At 38.7% G+C, this 21413-nt stretch overlaps 1 protein-coding gene across 5 annotated transcripts in view; it reads right to left on the bottom strand.

Moving 5' to 3' along the window:
- FAM168A (family with sequence similarity 168 member A) overlaps nucleotides 1-21413 on the bottom strand; it is a 192126-nt gene that overhangs the window by 60503 nt on the left and 110210 nt on the right. For all 5 annotated transcript variants that reach the window (XM_040489286.1, XM_040489289.1, XM_040489285.1 and 2 more), the window contains exon 2: nucleotides 7074-7161. In XM_040489286.1, coding sequence (XP_040345220.1) covers nucleotides 7074-7143 — 70 coding nt within the window. In that variant the 5' untranslated portion in view covers nucleotides 7144-7161. The remainder of the gene's footprint in view (nucleotides 1-7073; nucleotides 7162-21413) is intronic.

Below are 21413 nucleotides of genomic sequence, written 5' to 3' on the forward strand. Positions count from 1 at the left end.
AGGAAAGGAAAGGAAAGGAAAGGAAAGGAAAGGAAAGGAAAGGAAAGGAAAGGAAAGGAAAGGAAAGGAAAGGAAAGGAAAGGAAAGGAAAGGAAAGGAAAGGAAAGGAAAGGAAAGGAAAGGAAAGGAGTATGGAGAATTATTTAGGTCTTGTCTACATTGCAAACTTCTGGCAGAGAAATGCTTCTGAGGCCTTTCAGAAAAAGAAATGCCCCATTCTTTAAAGAGCCCCCTGGTATGGTAAATCTATGTGAAGGGTATTTAAGTGTTCACTGTACTTACTATCTTTATTAACTGGCTCAGGCTGCCATAATATAATACCACAAACTGAGTGGCTTTGACATTGATTTCTCGCTCTCTGGAGGATGGAAATATGAGATCAGAATGCCAGCCCAACTGGGTTCTAGTGAAGGTTCTTTTCCTGCCTTGCTAATGACAGCCTTCTTGCTGTGTCCTCACATGGCAGAGAGAGAGTTCTGGTGTCTCTCTTCCTATGAGAGCACTAATCCCATCATGAGGGCCCCATCCTCAGGACTTCAACTAAATCTAATTATCTTGCAAAGGCCCGAACTCCAAATAATATCACATTGAGAATTAGAGAGAGTGTCAACATATGAATTTGAGGAGACACAAATATTCAGTCTATAACACTATGTTTTAAGTGTTTTAAAGTATATGGACATAGTATATTCTCTGAATTCTCTTTTCCAAGATGCACAAGGAGCTAATTATAATCACTTCACAGGACTGTTGCAAGTATAAAAATATTGTCTGTAAAACACTGAGATCAATTTTTGGCACACAGTAAGTGCTCAGTAAAGGAGTTTAAAAAGGACGTGAAAATACTTTCATTTGACTAGCAGACAGCTGTTCACTGAAATATACTGTATTGCTGTATACCATGATTTACAATAGGAAATAAATATTTGGTCTTCATCTTTATTCCTAGTGCAAAGCTCCTAAAACCACTGGAATTTCCTAAGTGATAAGAGCCATAAAAGTACCTTGACATTCAAAATAAACTCCTTTCAACCACATCTGTTTATGTTAATGAGTGACATCTGGAAAGCAATGGGGACAGGTTTGCCAGGGGAACCAAACATGTGATTGGAGAGTTGGAACTTTCAGTCCCACCACCCTGACCTCTGGGGAGAGGAGAAAGGCTGCAGCTTGAATCAATTGCCCATGGCCAATGGTTTAATCAATCATGTCTATGTAATGAAGTCCCCATAGAAGGCAAAAAGGACAAGATCTGGAGAGCTTCCAGGCTGGTGAACACATGGAGGTGCAGGGAGAGTGGCACCCTCTGGAGCTTCCGTGCTCGTTTCTACATTCCTTGCCCTATGCATCTCTTCCATCGGCCTGTTCCTGAGTTATATTCTTTTACTATAAACCAATAATCTAGTGAGTAAACTGGTTTCCTGCGTTCTTGAGCTGCTCTACCAGATTAAATGAACCCAAGGCAGTGGTTGTGGGAACCTCTGATTTACAGGCTATCAGTCAGAAGTACAAGTAACAACTTGGGCGTGCAATTAGCATCTGAAATAAAGACAGTGTTGTGGGATTGAGCCCTCAATCTGTGGAATCTGACACTAACTCCAAGTAGATAGTATCAGAATTGAGTTGATACCTGGATACCTGACTGGTATTGGAGAACTGCATGGTGTGAGGAAAAAACCCACACATTAGAACTGATGTCAGAATCATAATTGTGTAGTTATATTTTATTTCCGTCTCAGATTCCACAGAGAATTTCAAATCAGTTTTTCCAACTTCTGTTCCATGTGGCCACTACCCCATTACCTCTGAAGCAGATGAGACCACAATGAACTTGACCTTCCACTTTTGCTTCTACTGCCCTTCACTAGCCTATTCCAAACTGCTGGCCAGAAGCAGGCTTCTAGCCCCTCCAAGGTAAGGCTCCCTAGTCCTAGAAACTGAAAAAACAACCCTCTCATCTAGCTTATCACTGGGAACAGTAAAAGGAGTACATATTTTAAAACATATCAGCTTACTATAACAGGAAGCACATATACTTTGAAATCATAAAGACCTGATATTTCCTCATCTTTTAGAAGCTATATACACTGGCCAAGTTTTATGACCTGAATTAAACCACCAATTAAACCACCATTAAAAGATGATCCTATGGGGTTTGTGATTAATAAGATTAATTATAGAAAGTACTCAGCATGTGTTTGCCAAATGGTAATACTCTTTAACATAACCATTACTGTTATTAACAATAACAAATGTTTACTCTAATGCATTACATTTGGCATTTGCTTATAAATTATCTTACTTGGGTTTTCTATTTCCAGCACTATGGAGAAGATAACCTGAAAATCTACTTACTACATAACACCTTGAAAAGCTGGATAACAAACACTTCATGTCATATAATAAACATAAGCAGAGTTGAGATTTTAAGAAAGAAAAAGAGATCCCCAGGAGTGAAAAACTGAAGAGGAAACTACCTCTCATAGCTGATGTTGGTCTGGGCAATTACAGGGCTTGCTTTATTTCGCCACTGGAGGTGGGAGATGAGGTGTTGGGCTCTGGGAAGGACAACGGAACTCGAATTCCCTTCTAAAAAGCTGGGATCTTGGAAGAATCATATTGTCAGTTCAAAAAAAAGGGGGAGTGCCTGGGTGTCTCAGTTGGTTAAGCATTCAACTTCAGCTCTGCTCATGATCTCACGGTTCATGGTTTGTGCCCCATGTCCGGCTCTGTGCTGACAGCTCAGAGTCTAGAGCCTGCTTCAGATTCTGTCTCTCTCTGCCCCTCCCCTGCTCGCACTCTCTCTCTCAAAAATAAATAAACATTTAAAAAAATTAAAAAAAAAAAAACGGACTCAAAAATACAGAGACAATGGAAACTTAGCTTAAAAAAGAAAGTTTCCTGAAGAATTTGAAACCTTGGCCTATGTGAAGTCTGAACTTACTCTATTTGTGTGGAGTTTATTCTTCCTATGTGGCCTTAGAATCTGCAGCAGAGAAATTAACTTAAAACATAGTTCCAGGCTTAGAAACAAAGACACTCCTCCCTTTTTCCCTCGGGAGGAATACTAATTATTTCACTTAATTTTCACAACTGTCCTATGGAGTAAGTAATATTATCTCAGTTTATAAAAGAAATTTAAGTTAAGGGAGATTAAGCAAGGTTAAGCTAGGTTAAAGTCACCTAGCTATTATCTAACAGAGCTGGGATCTGAATCTTGTTGTCGTTCATTCAAAAAAAAATTTTTTTTTAATGTTTATTTATTTTTGAGAGAGACAGAGACAGAATGTGAGTGGGTTAGGGGCAGAGAGAGAGGGAGACACAGAATCCAAAGCAGACTCCAGGCTCTGAGCTGACAGCACAGAGCCCAACGCAGGGCTTGAACTCACGAGCTGTAAGATCATGACCTGAGCCGAAGTCAGACGCTCAACCAAATGAGCCACCTAGACGCCCCTGGTTGTTGTTCATTCAATCAAAATACATTTACCAAGTTCTATACTACGTGCCAAGCAGAAACAAGGTCCACTTCCTTCCCAATATATCACACAGCCTAATCTTTTTTGAGCAAATCAATAGATAAATGCAACTGTTTTCTTCTTTCTCAAGTTTAGCAATTCAGTGAGAATGAATGCAGCCAGAATCACAGGAAACCCACAGGATTCCCCTGGGCTCTGTCTGCCAAAGTGGTTCAGTCCTCTCTGCCAAAGGGACTTGGGTTGCTGAGACACTAAACTGGGAAGAAAAAGAGCAACTACTGCTCGGTAGGTCCTGGTTTTGGCATTAATTTCTTAGAGTAAACACACAACAATTTTAGTATATCGTAAATATTTTCAAACAGAAATTTCAAACTATTTACTATTAATGTTAAGTAGGGACAATAAGGCTGTTGTGATAAACATAAACATATGAAATTGAAAGTAATAACAGCTATAGTTATATCAGGCTCAACATCCAACATATTTGAATGTTTTTTTGAGTTGCCTCGCATTAAGAAAATTCTGATTTACAGACACAAGTAGCTACGACTATTTGTGTTTTTTAAAAAATTAACATGCATTCTTAGAAGCTTAACACACTGATCATCTTATTTGTATACATACTTTATAAAAATAGTTCTAAATATTTTTAATAAATCAAATCACATTACTTGAGGAATTTCTGAAGCACCTTCCTAGTGTTTTTACAGAGCAAAGTATGGAACAATTAGACAAAGGACACTTAGAGAACCCTCAAGTTTCTGTCTAGGAAGTTAGGATACACAGTAAAGTGCGAAGTTATAAGAAGGAACCAATACATTCCAAAATTCACTGCCAATGACTCTCTTCTGGGACAAAACTCTCTACTCCCTCTTTCACTTCCAATCCTGCCATGAAGACCATTATTAATCTACTTTTTGAGTGTCATTTCCCACTTTTCCCCTTTTCTTTTTTTTAATAAAGATTTTATTTCTTTTTTTAAGTAATCTCCTTCCCAGTGTGGGGCTCTAACTCATGACTCTCAGACCAAGAGTTGCATGTTCTTTTGACTGAGCCAGCCAGGCGCTCCCCCATGTTTCCCCTTTCCTGCTCTTTTCTCCAACTAATCTCAAGTAATGACTGTATGTAATCTGACCATACCTTCTTATTTCCCCATGTGTTTATTCATATTGTTACCTTCACCTTGGATCTATAATCACTGTATTCTTGAAGGCCCATGCTATGCTAAGCACCATCCTGGGCAATCTAAATACATTTTCTTATTTATTTCTATTACCATATGTTTTACCCATCTTTATTTATTTGTAAATAATAACATTTTTAAGTGCTTACTTTATGCCAGATATTATATGCTCAGTGCCTTACACTAGTTCATTTAATCCTTATGACAGCCCTAAATCAAAATAGTATCATACTGACACAAAAGTACACACATAGATCAATGGAATAGAATAGACAGTCCAGAAATAAACTCATGTTTATATGGTTAATTAATCTATGACAACGGAGGTAAGAATATACAATGGAGAAAAGACAGTCTCTTTAATAAATGTAGCTGGGAAAACTGGACAGCTACATGCAAAGGAATAAAAGTGGACCACTTTCTTAAGCCATACACAGAAATAAACTCAAAACAGATTAAAGACCTAAATGTGAGACAGGAAACCATAAAATTCTTAAAAGAAAACATCTCTCTGACACTGGCCATTGCAACATTTTTCTAGGTATGTCTCTTAAGGCAAGGGAAACAAAAGCAAAAATAAATTACTGGGACTACATCAAAACACAAAGCTTTTGCATAGTAAACCATCAACAAAATGGAAAGGCAATCTACCGACTGGAAGAAAATACTTGCAAATGATATACCCAAGAAGGGGTTAATATCCAAACTATATACAGAACTTACATAACCCAACACCAAAAAACCCCCAAATAATCCAATTAAAAATGGGCAAGGGATCTGCATAGACGTTTTTCCAAAGAAGACATATAAATGGCCAAGAGACACATGAAAAGATGCTCAGCATCACTCATCATCAGGGAAATGCAAGTCAAAACCACAATGAGATATCACCTCATGCTAAAATCAAAAACACAAAAAAGAACAAGTGTTGGTGGAAAAAAAGACCCCTTGTGTACTGCTGATGAGAATGCAAACTGGTGCCATCACTATGGAAAACAGTACAGAGGTTCCTCAAAAAATTAAAAACAGAAATAACATATGATGCAATAATTCAACTACTGTGTATTTACCCAAAGAACACTAATTTGAAAAGATATATGCATCTGTATGTTTACTGGAGCATTTTTTTCCAATAGCCAAATTATAGAAGCAACCTAAATGTCCACTGACAGATGAATGGATAAAAAAGATGTGGGGCGTGTGTGTGTGTGTGTGTGTGTGTGTGTGAATGGAGTATCACTCAACCATAAAAAAGAAGATCTTGTCATTTGCAACAACACAGATGGACCTAGAGGGTATTACGCTAAAGTGAAGTAAGACAGAGAAAGACAAATACCCCATGGTTTCACTTATATGTGGAATCTAAAAAATAATTAAACAAACACAACACAAACAGACCTATAAATACAGAGAACAGACTAATGGTTATGGTTGCCAGAGGGGCGTTGGATGGGGGATGCAAAATGGGTGAAGGGGAGTGGGAGATACAGGTTCTAGATATAAAATGAATTAAGTCACAAGGATAAAAGGGACAGCATAGGGATAGTCAATGATAATGTAATAGTGTAGTATGGTGACAGATGGTAAGTACATCTGTGGTAAGCACAGCACAACAGATAGACTTGTCCAATCAGTATGTTGCATACCTGAAACTGAAGTAATACTGTGTGTCAACTATACTTCAATTAAAAAAAACAAACACCTAGAATAAAGAGTAAGTGTGAGGAACAAAAAAAAAAAAAAAAAAAAAAAAAAGAAAGGAAGGAAGGCAGAAGGTAATATTATAATGGGAATACAAAGGCTCTGGAAGGTTAAAAAAATTTGCCTAAGGCCAAGTATGGGAGAGAATGATTCCAGGAAGAGTGCTCTCTGAGCTCAGAGCGGAGTTCTTAAAGAACAAGGTGATGCTATCAGGGGACAATGGCAGTCCAGACAGAGGGACAACATACACAAAGACTGAAGTAGGAAACAGCTTGGTATGCAGTTCAGGAAAAAGATCAGCTTTCAGGATCAGCAGACCTGGGCTCAAATATCTATTTTTGGTTTTGTTTTATGGCCTCTTACTGTGACTATGGCTTTCTCAACTGTCAAATGGTGATAAGAAGCTGTACCATGAAAAACTGGTTTAAAATTAAACATGATATGTGAAACTGTGCATCACAGGGCTAGGTCCATGGTAGGTATTCAATAAATGTTACCTCCCTTCCTTTCCCCTAGATGACAATTCAACAATCCTTAGTTGTAAGAATGTCATTTCCATCTCCACTGAACCCCAGACATATCTCTCTTCTACAAGTTCCCAAGCTTTACCAGGGCTTTTGGAGGCACAGTATACCAAAAGTCATTCAGCAAGTTATTTGGTAATGCCCTTAACCACCGTTTTTCAAAATGAGAACTATTTTCACACCACTTACCTGTGTAGGCCATGTTCTTAGGGTTGCCATAAGGAGCCCCAGGCTGCACGGGGCTATAAACAGGGTTCATTGTGGAAGACTGAGGATCCTATACAGAAACAAAGAAAATAGCACTGATTATTGATTGTTCATTTTCCCTGACATCAGTTTCCCTTCTATAATCTTCAACTTATACTCACAGAGAACAACATGGTATAGCAGAAAGAAGCAAAAAGCCATTTGTTTGTACTTGGCCCTATGCTATACACTTTTCTCCTTATACAAATGAAGATACTGAGAAGCAGAGAGGTGATACAACTTGCCTAATGTCAACCCAGACCTTTTGGCTTTTAGTTCAGAACCAGACCCACTATCCCACAGATGACTCTGCCACTGGTATACTGTGTGGCATTGGCCAAGTCACTTCCCCTCTCCAGACTCTAACATCGTGATGTCAATCAATTAGTTTAGATTCTCTGAGGTCTTTTCCAATGCTAAGGATGCCAGTCCGGGAGTTGGGAAAGGATGCACTTCTACTGTTCATCAGGGGAGTGTAAGAGCCAAACAACAAATACACAGACTATTAGGAAGAGCAGCAAGTGTCTCACCAACCCTTTGCACCTGCAGAGGACAAGATACCAGTTACTAACAGATTTGGGAAAAATGGAAATTTATCATCACTGAGAATTTTAATGCAAAACACAGTCAAGATCTCTTTCAAAATTTGTTCAACAGAAAGAAACCTGGAAATTTGTGTGCAGTAAGTATCACCTGCACAAGTGCTCTGTTAATTACCTTAATGAAGCACATTCTCCATTCTGATTAATGGAAAAATCTGTCATTAAACTCTGTTTTACAGCCCATTTGTCCTATCTTGTTTAGAGAACCATCTCTGACACATAGGCCAGTACATGTTTGAAAAACTTGTCTCTACAAATATATTACTTACACTTCATAAAAATCAAACAATTCTCTCCTAACTAGGCTCACATGATGGATGGGCAATTTTTTAGGTCATTAACTTCTCTTATAGCACCTCAGGACAGGAAACAAGTCAAATGTCAAGACAGGCAGTCAACAACTGGCTTGATGACAATTGCTCTGAGATTAATTAAGTCTCTCCAGGCTTCTGGAATGAGAGGTGGAGTAAAGATGGGTTCCCAAGGAGAGGAAGGCAGGGTGGTCAAACAGGCAAAAAGGAAAATGCTACTGGTTAATTCCAGAGGCTAGAACTTCCTGAAAGGTAGCCAATGGGCAGCCCTGGCATATGACCCCAAGGCAACAGGCTAGATTAAACTACTACCAGTAAATGAACTGAAAACTTGAGGATGAAGGTTACAGGATATATACATATTTCGGCACAATTTAAGGAGAAAATACCCCTTGCATCCAGAGTTATCTAAGAATATGGCCAGGTTAACATTCTCTCTCTAAATATAACCACTCTCCTTAACAGATACTGGGAGAATTAAAAAAGATCTCAGAATGTCAAAATATACCACCAACCGTCAGGTGGTCACACATGTAAATGATGATGGTGATGATGTGATGGCAGCAACAACACAGAAGACAACTTGTACACTTTTCCTGCCTTAGGTCTCTCGTCTACCCAACTAGTTCTTTGCTAAATAATGTGGCGTAAGCAAGACTGTTAAAGTGCTAAGCAGCACAACTGGCCCTGTAAACCTCTAGTCACGCTCCTAATAAGAAGGTAATCCATGTTGCTGATTGGGCAAGGTATGAAAATGTTTTTCATAACCAAAGAAACTCAAAAACTTTGGAAATGGTTTCCTCCTGCTCCAAAATGAGGGCCTCAGCCTCAAAAGGATATCTTGACTGGGGAGCACTCCACAACAGCATTGATTCCAAGCCCTACTGATGACTGACAGAAATGAGATATTCCATGGGTTCAAAATTTGGATTAAGAATGTGACAGCCACTTCTGGGGAAGCTGCTTGCAGGAAGAGACGGTCCCTGGCTTTCAAGGGTAAGTCAACCCTTTACGAGAGAATCCACATACTCTTAATAGTTTCAGGGACAGACTAAACATGAGTAGGAAGATCACAAGCTCTATGATCAGACAGATTTAGGTTCAAATCCTAGCACTGCCACCTACCAAATGTGGGACCACAGGCCACTAACCTTTCTGAGCTTCAGTTTCCTCTAGCCTCAAAATGGAAAATATTACATACTTTATAAAGGTGTTGTAAGGTTTTCTTAAAACAGATTTATTGAGGTATAATTTACATATAGTAAAACTTACCCCTGTGGGGTATATAGTTCTATGACCCCTGAAAATGTGCAGTCATACAAACACCACCACAAGTAAAATATAAAGCATTTTCATCACCCCAAAAAGTTCTCTCATCTTTGTATTCAATACCCTCCCACTGATTCCCAGCCTGTGACAACCACTGATCTGTTTTCTGTTGCTCTATATATACACACGTAACAACTTTTACTTTATAGATGAAATAAGTGAAGCTGAAAAAAGGTAATGAACAGCCCAAGGTCACAAAGCAAGTTAAGGGCAGGGTCAAGACTAGCACCCCAAATGGATCAAAGACCTAAATGAAAGAGCTGAAATACAAAACTCATACAAGAAGGAAGAAAATATAGGCATAAACCTTTGTAACCTTGGATTGGCAATGGTTTCTTAAATATACCAAGAGTACAAACAACCAAAGGAAACAAAAATACACTGGATTAATCAAAACTAAAAACTTTTGTGCTTTAAAGACACCATTAAGAAAGTGAAAGACAACCCAGAGAAGGAGAGAAATTTGCTGACCATATACAGTTGACCCTTGAACAATGCAGGGGTTAGGGGTGCCAAACCCCTGTGCAGTCCAAAATCTGTATGTAACTTTGACTCTCCCAAAACTTAACTACTAAGAACCTACTGCTGACTGGAGAATATAAACATTCGAATAACACGTATTTTGTCTATGTATTACATACTGTATTTTTGTAATAAAGCTAGAAAAAGAAAATGTTATTAAGGAAATCATAAGGAAAATACATTTACAGTATTATTGTACGGTAAAAAAAAATCCACGCGTAAGTGGACCCACACAGTTCAAACCCATGTTGTTCAAGGGTCAACTGTATAGGATAGCGGATTAGGGTTTTTTTAAGGTGTTGTTGTTGTTGTTGTTGTTTTAATTCTGAGAGAGCAAGAGCACAAGTGGGGAAGGCGCAGAGAGAAAGGGGGACAGAGGAAATTCCAAGCAGGCTCTGCACAGACAGTGCAGAGATCGACATGGGGCTAGAACCCATGAACTCTGAGATCATGACCTGAGGTAACATCAAGAATCAGATGCTTAACTGAGTCACCCAAGTGCCCCGGGTATTGTATTTGTATATAAATATAAATATCTGTATTTAAAAAATATAAAGAACTCTTATCTTGGGGTGCCTGGGTGGCTCAGTCAGTTAAGTGTCCGACTTCCACTCAGGTCATGATCTTCCGGTTCATGAGTTTGAGCCCTGCATTGGGCTCTGTGCTGACAGTCCATATCCTGGAGCCTGTTTTGAATTCTGTCTCCCTCTCTCTCTCTGCCCCTCCCCCAGTCGCTGTCTTTCTCAAAAATAAATAAACATTAAAAAAATTTTTTTGGGAAAAAAAACAACTCTTATCTTTACTCAATAATAAAAAGGCCAATAACTCAATTAAAAAATGGGCAAAGGATCTGAACACACATTTCTTCAAAGAAGTTATATAAATGATATAATGAAATACTACTTCTATACACTAAATGGCTAAAATAAAAAGATAACAAAAAGTGTTGACAAGTGTGTGAAGAAAATGGAACCCTCATACAAAGCTGGTGGGAATGTAAAATGACACAGTCACTTTAGAAATAAATCTGATAGTTCCTCAAATAATTAAACAGAGTTACGATATAATCCAGCAATGCCACTCCTAGGTATATAACACAGAGAAATGAAAACACATGTCCACATGAATGTTCACAGCAGCATTATTCATGATAGTCAAAAGATGGAAACAGGGGTGGCTTAGTCAGTGAAGCATGCAACTTTTTTTTTTTTTTTTTTTACATTTATTTATTGTTGAGAGACGGAGAGACAGAGCACAAGTGGGGAGGGGCAGAGACAGAAGGAAACAGAATCCGAAGCAGGCTCCAGGCTCTGAGCTGTCAGCACAGAACCTGACGTGGGGCTCGAACTCACAAACTGTGAGATCATGACCTAAGCCGAAGTTGGACCCTCGACCAACTGAGCCATCCAGATGCCCCGAAGCATGTAACTCTTCATTTCAGCTCAGGATGATCTCATGGTCAGTCAGGGATCAAGCTCTGCATGAAGCCTTCTTGGGAGTCTCTCTCTGCCCCTCCCCCACCTCACTCTCTCTCTCTCTCTCTCTCAAAACAAAAACAAAAGAGGGAAACAAATGTTCAACTGGTGAATGGATAAATGGAATGTGATACATCCATACAATGAAATATTTGGCAATAAAAAGAAATGGAGTATTGATACATGATACAACATAAATGAATCTTGAAAACATTACATTAAGTGAAAGAAACCAGTCACAAAAGGTCACATATTACATGATTCCATTTATATGAAATTTCCAGAATAGGCAAACCTATACAGACAAAGGTAGATTAATGGTTGCCTAGATTAGTTAATGACACATGAAACCTAGTAACTTCCAAATCCACATTTTCTCACAATAATTATTATAACATAACACTCAACCACACATCCACACCCACATACACCCTACTTTCGTAACATTTCTTCCTGATCTTAAGCAATTCAAACCCACCATACCCAAAAGTAAACTCAGAATCTTTTCCCAGCCCCCTTCTTTCATCCTGTATTGCCTGTCTCAGAGTTACTGACAATCCATCCACCTAGCACCTAAGACAAAAACCTGGAAGTTATCCTAAATGCCACCCACTCTTTCACACCTGATCATGAGCTCCCAAAAAACCCTACTGCCCCTGTTTTAAGTTTCATCATCTCTTGTCTAAACTACTACAACAGTGCCAAGAAGTCTATTTTTCCACAATCTAACCCAGTCTACCTCATCCTTGATATTCATTATTAAAACAAAGGTTGGATGGGTTACTCTCCTCAAAGGCTTTGGGAATAAAATCCAAATTCTTTCACATGGTGTACAATATTCTCTATGCTCTATGGGATAGGGCTTAGGAATCTATGCATTTATGTTTCCAAGGAGATTTTGAAGCCCAAATAGTTTGAAGACAATGCCTGTGACTCTCTTTCCCAAATGTCATTTGTCCCACATAAACTTGATAGAGGAACAACAAATATTCCTACCTACACTTGAGCTGGGAGAGGAGGAGAGACAAAATTTTCTAAAAAGTAAAATATGTTGTATATCAGATAGTGGTAAATGCAGTAGAGAAATCCACTGAGGGTAGACAAGGAGTGCTGGTGGGGGGAGGGGAGGTGCAATTTTTTAAATAGCTAGAGAAAGTGTCATTGAGTGACATCTAAGCAATGAATAAGTTGAAGAAGCAAGCCATACAGCTGAGAGGAAACTGTCCAAGTAGAGGAAACAGCAAATGCAAATGCCCTGAAGTGGAACTATGTCTGAGAAACACCATGGAGGCCACTTTAGCTAGAAAGCAGCGAATGAAAGGGAAAAGAGTAGACAGTGACATCAGACAGGTAATAAGGGCCAAATCATGCAGAGCCTTGTAGACCAGTATAAGGAATTTGTTTTTTATTTGAAATAAGAAGCCACTGGAGTATTTTGCGCAGAAGAGTGACATGATTTGACTTCATTTTAAGACTACTTTGGCTGCTGAGCTGAGATCAGATGGCAGGAAGGCAAATGGAAAAGAAGGGAAATTAGTCAGGATGCTATTTGAAATAATCCATATGAAGAATAATGGTGGCCTGAAATAGGGTGGTAGCAGTGGTGATAGTGGTGGTGGAAAGTAGTCATATTTTGAAGAACAGGCTGACAGCTATTACCAATGGATTGAATATGGAGTATGAGAAGGAGAAAGACATTAAGGATGACTCCAAAGCTAACTTGATAAATTGGAATAATAAAAATAACCACTTACTGGGATGAGAACTATGAAGAGAGCATGTTTGGGAGTGAAAACCAAATTTGGATTTGGACTTAAATTTGTGATACCTAAGAATACTACTATTGATTGATAGTACAATCTATCAATGATTGATAGTACATTACTACAATGATTGATACACAATGGGTATTGTGTAGGGATTAACCATTACCAATATTATAAATATTACCTCTATTACCGGCAGCTACTATTTACTGAACATCTACCAGGTGACAGGCACTGCGCTAGAGACTTACCTTATTAAGTCCCTATAAGTCTTAAGAGGTCACAGTGATCTTGCAATATAGGTATTATTTTCACTGTATTATAGATAAATAAACTTAAGTCTAGAGAAATAAAACAAACTATCCAAAGTCTCATTACTAAGAATTGAGAAAGGTCAGTTTCATAACCAGGTCTGTCTGATTCCAATGTCTAAGCTACTTCCACCATGCTAGATGAAGTTCCTAGTCTCCCAAACCCAGCACTCGATTCTCCTCTGGAATGGCAGGCCCTGAGCCCTTCCCTTTAACTCAGGATCCCTTGTGACCTTGACAGATTCCTCTCATGGAGGTAGTTCATATCTACCTGCTGGGTCCCAGCGGGGCACACACAGTCAGTTACAAGAGAATAAAAGCACTGCCTGCCTGACTTCTACAATCTCAGCTGCCATACACTCACTACCCATCCGACCTGATTTCACTTCTTTAGTAAGAAAAGTAAGTGCCCACTGTGCACATCCTTCCTAGCTATCTCTCCAGAGCCAAGTATGGAGTTGCCCCTGCTTCCTGGGGCTGAACCACAGCAAGTCTACATTTCTTGTGCCAGCGAACACAACTGTGTAATAGCTTCCTTCTCATCTTATTCAGAATAAAATCCAAAATCCTTTTAAAATTCTACAAGGCCTTCTATGATCTGACCTCACATGCCCACATCTCTGATTGCAACTCCTACTACTACTGCCTTGCTTTCTCCACTCCAATCACAATGACCTCCTTGTTCTCTGAACACAGCATGCATGCTTCCATCTCAGGATCTCTGCACTTGCTCTTCCCTCCACCCAGAATGCCCTTCCCCCAGATATCCAAATAGTATACTCCCTCACTTCAATCAGGTCTCATCTCTTACCAGAAATGACTTCTTTACCTTAACCCACCTACCTAAAATACTTCCTCCAAAGATGTTATTCTCTGTCCCATCATCCTGTTTTACCTTTCCTATTGATACCTATCACTACCTTATATATTTTCTTACCTATTTATTTTCTCCCCAACTAGAGTAAGTTCCATAACAATATGGATTCTGTTTGTCTTGTATCCCCAGCACCCAAAATATTACCCAGCACAGAATGGATACTAAATACATAGTAGTTGAATGAATAATGAACCATCCTTCATATTCTCCAAAAGACAACTCAGAAAAAAGCGTCAAAGTGCTTGCCACTTCTTGGCATATCCCAGTGAACTACTTGACTCCACATCTCCCCAGTATTTATTTCTATTGTCCACACTAGCCTCCATGGGTAGTTCACCTTTCTAATTGCAGAACAAGCAGTGGTGAGCCAGAATAACATGTGAGAGAGAAAACAGGTCCTAAAAACTTCCCTCCTGGTACAGCTAGCAGCTTTCATACCCAGACCATTCTGCAAGTGACCTGTTGCTGCTCCCCCAAAAAACACGTGAACTATTTCTTTCGAACCAACAGTAAAACCTATGAGCATAAAATGACAAGGCAAAAAAAAAAGCCCATGGATTCAGGATGAATACTTCCAAGTATTCATGCACAACAGGTTGCAGCATTAAAAATTAAAAATTAAAAATTAGTGTTGTAGCTTGCAAACTACTTTAAAATTTTCAAAGAATTTTACCATTTACAAAGTGTTTTACATTTATGAAAATTTTAACTACCATTTCACTTGATACTTTGAGGTAAGCATTGCAAATTAACTTCATTTGACAGATAAAGGAATGAAAGCTCAAATGTTTATTGCACTTTGGATGGGTACTGTACAGAGAAGAGAACGATGGTGTCTGCCCAAAGAAGGTTATGGTCTAGCTGGGGAATTTTTAAAGTTCAATAAAAATAAAGATGCCAAAAATAATACAAGGAGACAGAAATTCTGGAATGCTTAAATTGCTCAGCAAACCTTCTCCCTAAAAAGCAACAAAACTGGATAAAATTGTCAAAAACAACCAATTCAGGCCTCTAAAAATTAACCAAAGGCATACATACATCAAATTGAGAAAGGATTATTCAGGAAAAATTATTGAACCATACTAAGAACGTGAGAATCTGTGGCATTTTAGCCTAGAGCTGCCCTTATCTCCCAACCCCCAGCTTCCTGGGAGTAATTCCGTCAGAGCAGGCCAGGCCAGGCCAAGAGGATGACTGGAGCCAGAGTGGGCTGATTTAATCTGAAGCTGAGCATAGAAAATCAGCTCTAGACACTGCCCAGCATCACAATAGGGTGACAATCTGGGAAACAATAGTAAACAATCCAGGAAGGCCACTACTGGAGCTAGACTAAGGTAGGGCAGGCAACAGTATTAGGTAGGGCAGGCAACAGAGCAGATAAACCAGAAATTTAAAAGGGCATACTAGGGAACCAAACAGCCATAATGGGTCTTGGTAAAACCTACTATGGGATCCCTGGTGGTAAAACTTCACAGTTGCTAAGGAGAAACTGGAGAGGGTCCTAGCTATCTACTGACTCTATGTGAATGTAAGGCCTTGAACACACTGAAACTAAAGGCTGATGCAGAATTGTAAGTTGTCTGAAATTTGAATGCATTCCCCAAATGACAAACAGATCCTATAGCAAAGAGTATAAAATTTCCTGGCCTAGGGGTTAAGCCAATCATTGACCACTAATCTACACTGACCCAGGGATGACTTTTAAGAAGCCAAGTTTAAAAATTAAAACAATAGTTTTAAAAGTGTGACCAGAATAAACTACATTCATGTTAAATAAATAACTAAATAGTCATGTTTAAAAAAAAGACATCAGTAGTCACACACTGCAGAAGAGATAGTCACTATAGAATAGTCTAAGCAAGTTACTAAATAAACAAAAACACTCAGCAACAATATCCCCCAACCTCCAAGGGGGAAGAATCTGAATCAAGAGTTGCTACAATATATTATCTAGAACATGTAGTTTTCAACCAAAAAAAAAAAAAAAAAAAAAAAGAATCATGCAAAGAAACAGTGAAGTGTGCCCCTTTACTAAGGAAAAATAAAAGACCATAGATACTGACTCAAGGGAGCCCAGATATTGGAATCAGCAGATAAATATTTTAAAACAGCTATTATAAATTAATAAAAGGAAACCATATTTAAAGAATTAAATGAAAGTATGATCATAATAACTCATCAAATAGAGAATATCAACATATAGAAATTATAAAAATAAAAGAACCAAATGGAAACTGTATTCTGAAATAAAATATTCAAGGATTCAACAACAAATCTGAGCTGACAGAGAAAAAAATCATCAAATCCAAAGACAGATCAATATAGATTATACAATCTGAAAAACAAAAATAAAAATAAACCGAGTGAGTGACCTGTGGGAAATATCAATCAAACCAACATGTAAGTAATGGGAGTTCCAGAAAGAGGAAAGAAAAAAAATGAGCAGAAAATATTTGAAGACATAATGGCTAAAAGCTTCCCAAATTTGATTTTAAAAACAAATAGGGGTGCCTGGGTGGCTCAGTGGTTGAGGGTCCAACTCGATTTCGGCTCAGGTCATGATTTCAGCTCAGGGTCAAGTCCTGTTTCTGGCTCCACACTGGGCATGGAGCCTGCCTGAAATTTTCTCTCTCTCTTCCTCTGCTCCTCTGCCCTGCTCTGCTCATGCTCTCTCTCTCTCCCTCTCAAATTAAAAAAACAAGAAAGAAAACATTAAACTACACATGTAAGATAGATAATGAACTCCAAGTTGGCTAAACACAAAAAATATCCATACCTGTGTACATCACAGTAAAAACTGCAGAAAGCCAAAGAGAAATTTTTGAAAGTGGCAAGTGAAAACAATCTGTCAGATAAAAGGGAACAAGATTAACAGCTCACTTCTCATCAGAAATAATGGAGGCTAGAGGCAGTGGAATGATATATAAAATGTGCTAAAACAAAAAAAGTAAACATATTAATCAAGATTTATAACCCCTTTGGAACCACAGAAGAGCCTGAAAAGCCAAAGCAATCCTGAGAAATAACAAAGCTGGAGGTATCACAATTCCAGATTTCAAGATATACTATAAAGCTGTAGTAATCAAAACAAGTATGGTATTGGCACAAAAAACAGATACACAGATCAATGGAACAGAATAAAGACCCCAGAAATAAACCCACATTTCATGGTCAATTAATCTATGATAAAGGAGACAAGAATATACAATGGCTAAAAGACAGTCTTTTCAATAAATGGTGCTGGAAAGACTGGACAGCTACATATAAGAGAATGAAACTGGACCACTTCTGAACACCATACACAAAAATAAACTCAAAACAATAAAGACGTAAATGTGAGACTTAAAACCATAAAAATCCTAGAGAACACAGTTATCTCTCTAATATCAGCCATAGCAACATTTTTCTAGATATGTTTCCTAAGGCAAGGGAAACAAAAGCAAAAATAAACTATTGGGACTACATCAAAATAAAAAGCTTTTGCACAGTGAAGGAAACCATCAACAAATGAAAAGACAACACACTGAATGGGAGAAGATAGTTGCAAATGATGTATCTGATCAGGATCTGATACCCAAAATATATAAAGAACTTATACAACTTGGGACACCTGGGTGGCTCACTGGGTTAAGCAACTGACTTCAGCTCAAGTCATGATATCACAGTTCATCAGTTTGGGCCCCACATCAGGTTCTGTGCTGACAGGTCAGCGCCTGGAGCCTGTTTCAGATTCTGTGTCCCCCTCTCTGTCTCTGCCCCTCCCCCACTTGTGCCCTGTCTCTCTCTCTCTCTCAAAAATAAACATTAAAGGGGCGCCTGGGTGGCGCAGTCGGTTAAGCATCCGACTTCAGCCAGGTCACGATCTCGCGGTCCTTGAGTTCGAGCCCCGCGTCGGGCTCTGGGCTGATGGCTCAGAGCCTGGAGCCTGTTTCTGATTCTGTGTCTCCCTCTCTCTCTGCCCCTCCCCCGTTCATGCTCTGTCTCTCTCTGTCCCAAAAATAAATAAACGTTGAAAAAAAATTAAAAAAAAACATTAAAAATTTTTTTAAAAAGAACTTATACAACACCAAAAAAGCAAAAAAAAAAAAAAAAATTACAAACAAACAAACAACAATCTGATTAAAAAATGGGAAGAGGACCTGAACAGACATTTTCCAAAGACATAAAGATGGCCAACAGATACATGAAAAGCTCAGTATCAGTCACTGACAGGGAAATGCAAATCAAAACCACAATGAGATACCATCTCATGCCTGTATGAATGGCTAAAATCAGGAATACAAGAAACAACAAATGTTGGTAAGCATGTGGAGAAAAAGGAACACCCATGCACTGCTGGTGGTAATGCAAATTGATACAGTCACTGTGGAAAACAGTATGGAGGTTCCTCAAAAAATTAAAGATATATGATCCAATAATTCCACTATTGGGTATTTACCCAAGAAAAATGAAAACACTAATTCAAAAAGATATATGCACCCCTATGTTTATTGTAGCATTATTTACAATAGCCAAGACATGAAAACAACCTAAATGTCCATAAATAGACAAATGGATAAAGAAAACATATATATACACACACACACATACAATGGAATACTACCCAGCCATAAAAAAGGATGAGATCATGCCATTTGATACAACATGGATGGACCTAGAGGGTATTATGCTAAGTGAAATAAGGCAGACTGAGAAAGACAAATATCATTATGATTCCATTCATAAATGGAATCTATAAAAAATAAATAAAACAGAAAGCAGAATCAGGACTATAAACAAAAAACAAACTGATAGTTGCCAGAGGGGAGGGTGTTGGAAGGGCTGGGCAAAAGGGTGTGGAGAGGAGAGGGAGATACAGGCCTCCAGTTATAGAATGAGTGAGTCATGGGAATATAAAGCAGAGCGTGAGGAATACAGTCAGTGACAATGTAATAGCATTATAATGGGACAGATGATAGCTATACTTGGGTGAACATAGTATAATGTATAAACTTATCAAACCACTAAGTTGTATACTTAAAATATCTAACACTGTGTCAACTTTACTCAAAAAATAAAATAAAAATAAAAAATAGAGGCAGCTGGGTGGCTAAGTGGGTTAAGCATCCATCTTCAGCTCAGGTCATGATTTAGCAGTTCGTGGGTTTGAACTCCACATTGGGCTCTGTGCTGACAGCTCAGAGCCTGGAGCCTGCTTCAGATTCTGTGTCTCCCTCTCTCTCTGTTCCTCCCCCGCTTGCACTCTCCCTCTCTCTCTCTCTCAAAAATAAACATTAAAAAAATAAATTAAAAATTAAATATCCTCCTTAAAAAAAGATTTATAACCCCAGCAAAACTATATTCAAAACTGAAGGCAAAAATAAAGGCATTCACATATAATGACTGAGATAATTCACTGGCAGCAACCTGCCTTTCTAAAAATACTAAAGATGGCACAAAAACAGACACTCAGATCAATGGAACAGAATAGAGAACCCAGAAATGGACCCACAGACGTATGGCCAACTAATCTTTGACAAAGCAGGAAAGAATATCCAATGGAATAAAGACCGTCTCTTCAGCACATGGTGCTGGGAAAACTGGATAGCGACATGCAGAAAAATGAACCTGGACCACTTTCTCACACCATACACAAAAAGAAACTCAAAATGGATGAAACACCTAAATGTAAGATAGGAAGCCATCAAAATCCTCTAGGAGAAAGCAGGCAAAAAACTCTTTGCTCTTGGCCGCAGCAAATTCTTCCTCAACACGTCTCCAGAGGCAAGGGAAACAAAAGCAAAATGAATTATTGGGACCTCATCAAAACAAAAAGCTTCTGCACAGCGAAGGAAACAATCAGCAAAACTAAAAGGCAACCAACAGAATGGGAGAAGATATCTGCAAATGACATATCAGATAAAGGGTTAGTATCCAAAATCTATGAAGAACTTATCAAACTCTATACCCAAAAAACAAATAATCCAGTGAAGAAATGGGCAAAAGATATGAATAGACACTTCTCCAAGAAGACATCCAGATGGCCAACTGACACATTAAAAATGCTCCACATCACTCATCATCAGGCAAATACAAATCAAAACCACAATGAGATACCACCTCACACCTGTCAGAATGGCTAACATGAGCAACTCAGGCAACAACAGATGTTGGCGAGGATGCAGAGAAAGACAATCTCTTTTGCACTGCTGGTGGAATGCAAACTGGTGCAGCCACTCTGGAAAACAGTATGGAGGTTCCTCAAAAAATTAGAAATAGAACTACCCTATGACCCAGCAATTACACTACTAGGTATTTACCCAAGGGATACAGGTATGCTGTTTCAAAGGGGCACATGCACCCCAATGTTTATAGCAGCACTATCAACAATAGCCAAAGTATGGAAAGAGCCCAAATGTCCACTGATGGATGAATGGATAAAGAAGATGTGGGGTGTGTGTGTGTGTGTGTGTGTGTGTGTGTGTGTATAATGGAGTATTACTCGGCAATCAAAAAGAATGAAATCTTGCCATTTGCAGCTACGTGGATGGAACTAGAGGGTATTAAGCTATGTGAAATTAGTCAGAGAAAGACAAATATATGACTTCACTCACATGAGGGTTTTAAGACACAAAACAGATGAACACAAGGGAAGGGAAGCAAAAATAATATAAAAACAGGGAGGGGGACAAAACAGAAGAGACTCTTGGGGCGCCTGGGTGGCTTGGTCGGTTAAGCGTCCGACTTTGGCTCAGGTCATGATCTCACGGTCCCTGAGTTTGAGCCCTGCGTCGGGCTCTGGGCAGATGGCTTAGAGCCTGGAGCCTGTTTCAGATTCTGTGTCTCCCTCTCTCTCTGCCCCTCCCCCGTTCATGCTCTGTCTCTCTCTGTCTCAAAAATAAATAAACATTAAAAAAAATTTAAAAAAAAAAGAGTCTTAAATATGGAGAACAAACAAAGGATTACTGGAGGGGTTGTGGGAGCAGGAATGGGCTAAATGGGTAAGGAGCATTAAGGAATCTACTCTTGAAATCACTATTGTACTAAATGCTAACTAACTTGGATGTAAATTTAAAAAATAAAATAAAAAATAAATTAAAACAAACAAACA

This window comes from Herpailurus yagouaroundi, unplaced genomic scaffold (genome assembly GCF_014898765.1).
Source record: "Herpailurus yagouaroundi ecotype Mexico unplaced genomic scaffold, PumYag 180, whole genome shotgun sequence".
In the NCBI taxonomy this organism is placed as follows: domain Eukaryota; kingdom Metazoa; phylum Chordata; class Mammalia; order Carnivora; family Felidae; genus Herpailurus; species Herpailurus yagouaroundi.